This window comes from Polyodon spathula, chromosome 21 (assembly GCF_017654505.1).
Source record: "Polyodon spathula isolate WHYD16114869_AA chromosome 21, ASM1765450v1, whole genome shotgun sequence".
Lineage (NCBI taxonomy): Eukaryota > Metazoa > Chordata > Actinopteri > Acipenseriformes > Polyodontidae > Polyodon > Polyodon spathula.
The window spans coordinates 28,905,252-28,915,664 of record NC_054554.1 but is presented as its reverse complement, the minus strand read 5'-3'; the positions used below and the strand labels follow the sequence as shown (position 1 = coordinate 28,915,664).

At 38.9% G+C, this 10,413-nt stretch overlaps 1 protein-coding gene across 2 annotated transcripts; it reads right to left on the bottom strand.

Annotated features, from left to right (window-relative positions):
• Positions 1-5,823: 5,823 nt before the first annotated feature.
• On the bottom strand, positions 5,824-9,708 carry LOC121296445. Of its 2 annotated transcripts, none has more exons than XM_041222030.1 (4): positions 9,445-9,708; positions 7,681-8,016; positions 7,178-7,299; positions 5,824-6,995 (listed from the first exon to the last, which is right to left on the bottom strand). In XM_041222030.1, exons 1-4 carry the CDS (start codon positions 9,506-9,508, stop codon positions 6,906-6,908), a joined length of 612 nt encoding a protein of 203 aa, XP_041077964.1. In that variant the 5' UTR covers positions 9,509-9,708; the 3' UTR covers positions 5,824-6,905. The 2 variants fall into 2 exon arrangements, with proteins under 2 accessions (XP_041077964.1, XP_041077963.1); XM_041222029.1 differs by having other exon boundaries at positions 7,178-7,332; positions 9,445-9,678.
• Positions 9,709-10,413: the final 705 nt, after the last annotated feature.

The following is a 10,413-nucleotide window of genomic DNA, read 5'->3' as shown; positions in this document are numbered from 1 at the left end:
TGTGGCTAGATTTGCTAAAAAATACATTTTGCAGCAGTGCCAGCTAGCAATAGGAACTCCTATTACTGAGTATGCATGAGAACAGGACAGTGTTTTGTTGCATATATTTCTGCACAACCTCAGACTAAAACCTAGGAGGCTCCTGAGATTCCAATGTGATTTCTGACAGCATGAGTTAGCATTTGGCACTAAGGCAGGTCCCGCCACGACTGAAAGAGTTAAGATAACTATCAAACTCTGTTAATTATAGGAGGCTCCCGAGTGGCGCATCCGGTAAAGGTGCTCTACGTGGAGTGCAGGATGCACCCCATAACCTGGAGGTTGCTGGTTCAAGTCCAGGCTATTCTACTGCCAACTGTGGACAGGAGCTCCCAGGGGGCAGTGCACAATTGCCCAAGCACTGTCCAGAAGGGGAGGATTTAGGTCAGCCAGGGTATGTGAATTGTAATCATATATCACCACCCTTAATCACAAGACAATCTATGGGACACTTTCCAGTTGGAATAAAGACTCTGTAGCTCTCCCTGAGATAGTGTGATTGAATGCTGTTATAGAACAGGGTAACAACACAAGCACTTTTTTATCGAAGAAGTCTATTCTCATTTTTCAAAGAATTGCTTTACATAAGGTAACGTTTTTGAAACATTTCATAGTTGTGATGTAAATCTAGTTTCAATGTAAAGAGGGGCAGACGTGACAAATATAAATAGGTTTTCCGCTGCCCTTTGAAAACCACAACAGTGCAGGCAAGCAAAACATTAGTACAGCCTTCCCATGATGCACAAGCTAGTCTTATCAGGGGCCTCAATACAGGGGGAAACAAAGGGTTAAATATTCTTAATCTACGATACAGCATTCAAGCACTGGACATTTTTAAATGACTAAAAACAACTGATGTCTGCCCTGATGAGCTTCTGAGTTAGTAACTCAGTAAGTATACAATGAGGCGCGCATGATGGCACGTGATAAGCCTCTGCTCGGATCGAGTCTATTTCAAAGCAGATAGAAGTGGATTAACCTCAGAGGGAGAACTCTTGCCACTTTTTATAATCCACTTTGGGCTTTAGTGGTGAAGCACAGTTGCACTGTGCAGAGGCTTACCTTACAGTACTCTACATCTAACGGGTACTGCTGCTTTATGTTCAGTCCCAGGGCTGTTATTGTTTTCGAACTGTAGCTATGTTAATTATCTGCTGATGTCAAAAGGATGGCTGACATTTAAAGGCATCCTGTTTCACAGTGTTTTGGTAACTTTGCTTGTCATCATGGGTTTACTGTAAAAAAAAAAAAAAGGAGATTACTCAGGCAGATTGCTTCACACACCCAGCAGCAATTCTATATAAAGCCCCTGGGATCTCATGAAAGCAGGGTTTCTTAAACTGACATCAGGGAATCGCAGTGGAAATCTTATACTTGTCAAGCCGCGACTTTACCTATTTGTTAAAGAAATAACCTCTTAACTAATCTCGCTTACATGTGAATTATGGTTTATATATCTTGTGTGAGTCACTGGTGATGATGATGAAGGCGGCTGTGCTATACCACAGAGAAAAACAGTTCTCTATGGGGAAAAAAAAAATACAGAAACACAACACAGTACTGTTCATTTGTTACTCTTATGGGGTTCTTTTTGACAGTGTCTTTTGTATTATGAAAATGTTGCAATATATCAACATACATGAACATTAATGCAAGTTCCTTTTTAAACACTTGTTTGCCAATTGTAGTGCAGTCTGTAGGTGTGAAAGGCAGTTTTCCATTGTGCTTGGGTACTGCTCTACAGAACTGCATAGACACTCAAACAGAAGTTATGCACCAATAAGATGAGGCCGCTACTTTTGTATTTGAACGCTCTGTATTGCACAAGTATGCCACAACAAATTATCTGCTTACTAAAGCAAAAAAAAAACTAAATTAAACACAGAGCACAAAATAATATGAAGTATGTCAGTAAACAGCTGACCTAGTTTGTGACATCATCAGCGTGGTATGTAGGACAGAGCAGAGGGCGAGCAGGCTATTGCTGGCATTGTGGTTTCACATGAAAGAGCAACACAAGACAATATTTCCGCTTTGCAACTGAAGCAGCCTGCGTTTTTCCTTTTACATTTAATATGTCATGGTATCTGATTGAGTGCTCTGTGGTTCTGTAGCGCATGCATTCAACTGTTATAATATCTAAATCGCTTCACTTGTCTTAGAGCTTGCTTTGAGCTGTGTTGGAAATCCTAAGGGTAACACTTTACATTAGGTGCCTCTAATTACTGTGTATTTACATAGTAGTTAATAAATATGTGTACTTATGTGTACTTAATGTGCAAGTCTTTGTGCACGATATAACCCTAACCCTAACCTTAACTCTAAACCTGTCCCTAACCCTTTTCTCATACAATTGTGTACTTGCATATATTTGAAGCGAGTTGCTCTTTCACATCAAGGCTGCTTTGGTCTAAACCCTCCTTGTGCTTGAATCAGCAGAGGTTCTGTTGCTGGGCAGCGAGACCACTGAAACAAATCCCCTGTTGAAATCATGGCACCCACCAACTGTTTATTTCGCATTTGACAACGTTAATAAAGATTGGAGGAAACGCTTTGAAAATACTGCCCCAAATACTGCGGTTTTCTGTAAACATGCCCGTGTTCAGAGTGCAAGCACAGCTGCAAAACCAAACCAGCACCACATCTTAGGACCTATGAACTGAAACTTGAACACATGGCTCAGTAACCCTAAGGGAATCTAATTCATGGTGTCACAATTTTACACACACAAAAACCAGACACAGGGCTCCTGGCTACCATGAAAGACGTGCCAATCATCTCTGCTAAACTAATGCTGTTGCTAAGATTTCCCACCTGTGGATACTCAAAGTCCTCTAAGGAAACAAATAGTTTTGATGTCTGCAAATGAGTGCACACAATGCCAATGGCTTAGTAAGCTTCCCTTGTTCCCACGTCATCTGGGCTGGTTTAGTAGATAAAGATGGGCTCCAGTGTTATAGGTGTAGCCTGTGTTGATCCCTACAGTCCCCTAATAAATACCTCTAAATCCACCGGGCGTCTGGTTAGTAGGTGATTCAGTCTCTGACGATCTTCCTCCCTAACCACTGGGAACTCCAGAGCCATTGCTGTCAAATCCCTTGAGAAATCAACTTTGCACAGCCAGGATGCGAATCTACACTCCCCAGACTGTATGGCTCACCTGGCAGACAACACATTCCTGCCTTTACCAGATGAACCACAGGGGGACCCTCACTTGTTTAACAGGTGCCGCCTTCATTTGCTGGTTTAGAAAAAGAGGGGGTTTACTGGCTGGTTAGTTCAGGTGGCTGTAAATGCATTTTCTGTTCTGTAAGTAGTTTAGAAATTGTGGTTCAAGGAGGCAGACTTCAGGTTTTAGCAGTTGTCAATTCTTTAGTGAAAAGTTAGCAATGTGCTTAAAGAGATCGGTCTGTCATGCAGTTATGAATTGCACCAGAATCCCTCCAACCCAACCACAGACTTAGGATTTTCAAATCTTTATTATTATATCAGCTAGCGTTGACATTGGTCTCCTCTTTTCTTCTGAAGTTCTGATTCCATTTTTTATATTTATTTTTCAATTACAACACAGTAGATCTGAAAATTAAAAATGTTTACTTTTGCAAGGGGCTAGCAGCCACGATTGTTTTTGTACACTGTGCGGGTGGTGTGTGCGTGGATAGATGCATGGTGTATGGTGTGTGCGTGGATAGATGCATGGTGTATGGTGTGTGCGTGGGTGGATGCATGGTGTATGGTGTGTGCCTGGGTGGATGCATGGTGTATGGTGTGTGCGTGGGTGGATGCATGGTGTATGGTGTGTGCGTGGGTGGATGCATGGTGTATGGTGTGTGCCTGGGTGGATGCATGGTGTATGGTGTGTGCCTGGGTGGATGCATGGTGTATGGTGTGTGCCTGGGTGGATGCATGGTGTATGGTGTGTGCCTGGGTGGATGCATGGTGTATGGTGTGTGCCTGGGTGGATGCATGGTGTATGGTGTGTGCCTGGGTGGATGCATGGTGTATGGTGTGTGCCTGGGTGGATGCATGGTGTATGGTGTGTGCCTGGGTGGATGCATGGTGTATGGTGTGTGCGTGGGTGGATGCATGGTGTATGGTGTGTGCGTGGTTGGATGCATGGTGTATGGTGTGTGCGTGGGTGGATGCATGGTGTATGGTGTGTGCGTGGGTGGATGCATGGTGTATGGTGTGTGCGTGGGTGGATGCATGGTGTATGGTGTGTGCGTGAGTGGATGCATGGTGTATGATGTGTGCGTGAGTGGATGCATGGTGTATGGTGTATTACTTTTTTTTTTAAATAAATTTAGCCATTGCCAATTATTTTTTAAGTCCAGAGGACTGTCAATTAATTAAATTCTGAGATTAACACCTTAATTTCTTTGGACATTGTTTTTTTTTTTTAACGAGTGTTAAGCGCACTTCTCTGTTTTGACCCTCTTAGCATACCATAATTTGTTCCCTGGAGCAATGAGTGAGTCAGCATTTGCAAAGAAAGTTAGTCATAAAACTGCATTATGGATCAAAGTACTAAAAGTATGATATAGTATAGTTCTTAAAATTAAGGAGAATATAACCAATACTCAATGAATGCTTTGTTTTGTTTTTTATGCTGGGTTGTTTTTTGGATGAATAATAATAATAATAATAATAATAATAATAATAATAATAATAATAATAATAAAAATAATAATATTTTGTTAGAACCTACTCTATTTTACATCATTACATAGTTAATTTATGCGCTAATTTTTAGATCTAATTGTACCTAATATTAGAGATAAGCCATCAGCAATAAAACAATCTTGGATGAGATAAATGTAGTAATTGTATCAATTAAATACGCGATTAAAACCAAGATTAACATTTTAATCTCTATTCATTTTTTTAAACGGTTGACTGCCCTAATATATATTCACTAGTTTGTTCCGTATGGTATATAAATAAGTGGAAATGAAAATGTCTCCTCCTGTGGGTATTAGTCTCCTTTTTCTCACACTGCCTGCTGATTGTATGTAGAATCCACTGTTGTCATTTTTAAAAACACTTTTGCCAGCAGCACTAGCCTCTTTTGTGATGTCTAGCTGTGCTTGTTTACATTTTATGAAAAATTTCCAGAGCGTAAAAATTTGAAATTGAGTAGGTTGCTTTTACCGGAGACTAAGACACACGTGTCTATTGTTCTGTATTAATCATCTACCTCAATTTCCAGTAAAACACAGAACAGAAACACAGAGCAGACGGTGTTAGCAAGAACATTAGAAAAAGCATGACATCAACATGCAGGAGAAAGACTGGGCATTGGGTCACAAAATGATTCATCTAAAGATTGTTTTTTTTTTAAGAAAAAGGTTTTAGGTTTGTGTTCCAGTTCTCGTTAGGTTTATGAACAGGATTTTAAAAATATATTCAATGAAAGGAGTTCTAGTTTTGTGAACAATGTTTTTTTTTTTTTTTTTTAAGGCTATTTTAAGAGCAGCAGTACAGAGGACCAAAGATGCTTAAAAACAAACAATAGGTTACATAACAAGGACACCACACGCTCGCTGTTCAGCGCAAAACGGAAACCAGGTTCAACAAAGAGAAAAACATGATGACCTTCAAAGAAAAGAGACATTTTAAAAGATTGTGAAAAGAACATTTTATTTTATTTTACAGGCGTTTTTTTTTTTTTTTATTATTTTTTTTTTAAAACGCTAATGTTTTATTTTTTTAACAGGCGTTTTTTTTTTTTTTTTTATTTTTTTTTTAAAAAAACCCTTTCGTTAAATAATTTTTTTATTTCTAAAAAAACCCAAACATGTCTGTTGTGGCTTGTGGTATAGCACACATACAGTGTATGCAACTATCAAACGCAAAGCAGACATTTCATGAACTCATTGAATCAGTCAATGCAAAGTACACAAGTTTGGTTTAGCGCAATTGTTTTTGTTTTTACATTTACAAATATTAAAGAAGAAATAAACGCTACACTCACCTTAATAAAACAAATGCATACATTATATATCATGCTTTGCCATGCTTAACAATGCCTTGTTCTGTGGCTCTGTGATGCTCTACTTCATTTTTACCATGGTATAGCACGGTATATGTTCAGCATGGTTCTGCTAGAGCCACTGATGCCCTGGCAGTGAAGTCGCGTTCCCCTTTCACTGCATAGAAAGTTGTATTCTTTCTATTCATCTAGGTTTCCATCAAAGTCACAAGAGGATGTCAGATATTTACACACAATGTCCTACCTGAAGAATCTTTTCTGCATTGATCCCCAACACCCCACCCTGATACCTCCCAGCCCTGTAGCGCTGCACCAGCAGCAGCAGAAGATTATTACACAGGCGCAAACAAGAACACAGACGGAATCAAGCCAGCTGAAAAAAAACACGACACTGTGATATTCTCTTAACACAACCCGACCTAATGCAGGCAAAGGCCCGAGCACAGGACAGAACACACACAGTGTCCTCACTTTGACATTGTTTATAAAATGCCAATGCAGAGCCCCTTTCATAAAACTGCACCTGAAACTTTGTCTTAAGACTTATTTTTGTCTTAAGGCCCTTTCTGTCCTTGTGCTAAAGGGTTCTTATTTATTTTTTTATTTATTTGTTTGTCAGGGGCATGTACAATTTACATAACACAAGATGCATTGTATTTTCAATGCTGCTGATTGGCTAATTTCCACTGATAGTCCCTGGGCAGACATTGGTGACACTATAAAATAATACCTGTCCTACTCTAATTCCTACTCCTAAATGATGTAATTAATGCTAGAATGACATTTGGTCTTATGTATCGCACACTAAACATGGTATGTACAATGCTTTTTACTGAACAGTATATAAGGCAAACACTCCTCCATGCTCAATCCTCTAAGGGCTGTACCGCGACTTGGCCATCTCTTCATAGACTGTGTCATGCGTTGCTTGTTGTGATCTCTGTTTGGCAAACCACTTCTTAATCTGAAACATGAGGCACACAGTTACCTACCAGATAGAACAGAGAAGATGCTATACACAACCGTGGTTTCTCAGCAATAAAAGACACTACCAGTGGGTTCCAAATCAGGTATTATACAGTACAATCTATTTGAAATGTCCCCTGATCCCTCACTAGCACACAGGCGTCTTGGGAACATACTTACATTTGGGAGCTGCCATATTATCAGGGCAACAATACAGAGCATGAGGACACAGACTGCGGCCAGCGAGGTGACAATCATCAGGGTTGGAGTCAGCTGCAGACTAGAACTGGGAGGATTCGGATCTACAAGAGGACACGTCACTTTCTTCACCTCCTCTAAAGAATCCAAACGTTTACAAAAATAACTGTATGCACGCGAGAATATAGACGTAGATATACATACTGCAATATCTATTCAGTACACAAGACTATTCAGAACAGCTCTTCAATGTGTTTCCCAGCAGCCTGCAAACACACTCTTAATCTGCAGTTTGTGCTCGTGGGTGTGCTACATGGAGTCAGTGTTCGTGTGGGTGCATGCAAGAGCGCCTGTGTGTGGGCCGTGTAGATTTCACTGCAGAGATACAATTCCATGAATGTTTGCTGCTGTGCTGTAGAGTCACTCTGCAGGAGTACATTATGTCTGCATGTTTAAGGACAACTTTTGAAAGGGTATGTACCTACCTTGAACCAGAATCAAAGTCCCAGAAGCTGTAATATTGAGTACTTGCCCAGTTTCCATAACAAGTTTACCAAATTCACAGAAATACCCGTCTGAGTCGCTCTCCGTCAGATTGCTGATTGTTATGGTGCACTTCTTTACATCCCCTTCAGTCTTCATGCGGTCAGTGTAGTTCTTGCCTATTGTCATTTTGCCTGACTTGTGGACGTAAAGCACGTACTCTTTCTCGACAAATCTCCTTTTCAGATACACCCCATCAAAGTCCTCTAAATCTCCGATGCAGGTGATTGTGGCGGACTGTCCAGCCTTCACCCGCACAAACGAAGGTGTCTGTTCAACTGGGGATGGACAAGAAAATGCGAGTGTTTATTACACCGTGTAAAAATTTTTTTTTTTTTTTTTTGTTCCTGGGTAGTAAGTGTTATTTCCTAATTGCTTATGCCTCAAAAGTATAGAAAATGGCTATTATTCCCCACAAACTTTGCTTTTGTGACCAGGACAGTGATATTTCAAAATATCACTATTTCCAATGGGAAAATGGGCAAATGTGTGTCTTATCGTTCACATAAAGCCAGAAAAAAACAACATATGAATCCAAATTAACATGTATTTATACTAAAGTAATACAAAAATGACAACAAAAGATTTAGAAGTGAGTAGTTTTTCGAGATTTACTATTATACTGTATTTACAGTCTTCTTTGTTCAAGACTGAACAGATTCAATTATTTTAGTCTGTCTGCATATGACATGCCTTTTAAACCCTATATTAAATAAAATATTCTAGATGAGGTCTTACTAATGCATTGTAAAGTTTTAACATTACTTCCCTTGATTTAAATTCCACACTTTTCCCTATATATCCAAGCATTTTGTTAGCCTTTTTTATAGCTTCCCCACATTGTCTAGATGAAGACATTTCTGAGTCAACAAAAACTCCTAGGTCTTCTTCATAGATTCCTACTTCAATTTCAGTTTCCCAAAACATATTTATAATTACCTTACACTTTTCTATATTAAATGTCCATGGTAAACTCTTAATGAGAGAATGTACCAGATTCACCTTTACAATAGATAGATAGATAGATAGATAGATAGATAGATAGATAGATAGATAGATAGATAGACAGAGTAAAAACAACTTTCTAGTATTGAAACATTACCACTTGTCAAGTTTTCAATTTTGAAAGAAGCTCAGTACATTAGCGTTTTAGCATTCACAACCAAACTAGCCAGTGCATATATATATATATATATATATATATATATATATATATATATATATATATATATATATATATATATATATATATATATATATAGACACACACACACACACACACACACACACACATACACAAACACTGAACTGAATTTGACTTCTAATTTGATAGTCCTTCATAATCCACGAATGCACGTACATTATTATTATTATTTATTTTTAAATCTGAATATTCATTTTAAACCTGCATTATACTCTAGTGCTCTTATCATCAGCACTTACTGAGGTAGTAACGTTATACATGTCAAACTGAGGACAAAATTGTATGAACCACAAACCTCAAATTCAGAGAAATGAAGACAATTCAACTAGTATAAAACACCCTAAGGTAAAACCGTTAGACATGAAGTAGGACAGACAAACGTTTTGTTGCGCTTCTTTGCAGTTCTTCGCTTGCTCTTCTTGTTCAGGTATTCTTTATGGTTTATTATTTAAAAGTAGTTCAATTGAAAAGCTGGACTATGTTCCAGAAAGATCATGCTTACCAGTGTGCGCAGTCTTGGTCAAAGCCAGGAAACTCAGCAGGTAAAAGCTCAGGTAAGACTCCATCTTTCTTTCTTCAACTTCGCATCAGACTCTGCTCATCTCTTGAGAGCGGTTCCCCAGCGAACATATTCAACTTATCTACTGAGGCAGGAAGCCAGGAACCACGGGTTCATATAACAGCACTAACATTACACGTATGACTTGATAAGGCTGAAAAGGTCAACAGCCTCGATTGAATCAGATTTCTCCGAAGTGAACAGGTGCTAGCAGGAAGTGATCTGTGCTGGAACCCCCAGTTTGCACAATGAACTTTTTGAAGAATAGTGGTCTTCATGAAACCCACTTTTAGATATTCAGTGACATTTTACTCTGCCCTCTCTTTATTATGCAAGCTGACTTCTGCATCAAAAAAAAAAAAAAGGTGTACACAGTGAATTTGTGAAGGGTCCCTTCACAGTAATAGATGTACAGGACAAGACCATTTGCTGACCACATGCTATTACAACGTTGACTGACTAAACAAATACATAGAAAATGTACTGTCGAGATCACGAGATAAATGATCACAAGATCTCGACATTTCAAACCATTATGTCGAGATGTTGAGATACATCATCTCAAGAGCTCGACAAATATGTTGATTTTTTATTTTTTTTTAACCGCAATTGTATTAAATTCATAAATTATAGAACAGTGAAATGACAAGGACAACAACTCAGGTAAGACAACCATTAAATGTATTTATCTAAATGCTAGAAGTATCAGAAACAAAATTCTAGAACTTGAAGCTACTGCACTAACAGGTAACTATGATGTGATAGGTGTTACAGAAACATGGTTGTCTGAGAGTGATGGGGACGAATTTAATATTTGTGGGTATACACTGTATAGGAAAGACAGGCAGGACAGAAGAGGAGGAGGGGTAGCGCTATACATAAGAAACAGTCTTGAAGCCCAGGTGTTAAACT

Bases quoted from the DNA above. Each gene is read 5' to 3' on its own strand.
- LOC121296445 (XM_041222029.1), bottom strand. From the start codon at position 9,508: ATGGAGTCTTACCTGAGCTTTTACCTGCTGAGTTTCCTGGCTTTGACC. The intron at 8,017-9,444 runs GTAAGCATGATC...GTCCATCCCCAG, and splicing joins GACCAAGACTGCGCACACTG to TTGAACAGACACCTTCGTTT. The intron at 7,333-7,680 runs GTAGGTACATAC...TGGATTCTTTAG, and splicing joins GACTTTGATTCTGGTTCAAG to AGGAGGTGAAGAAAGTGACG.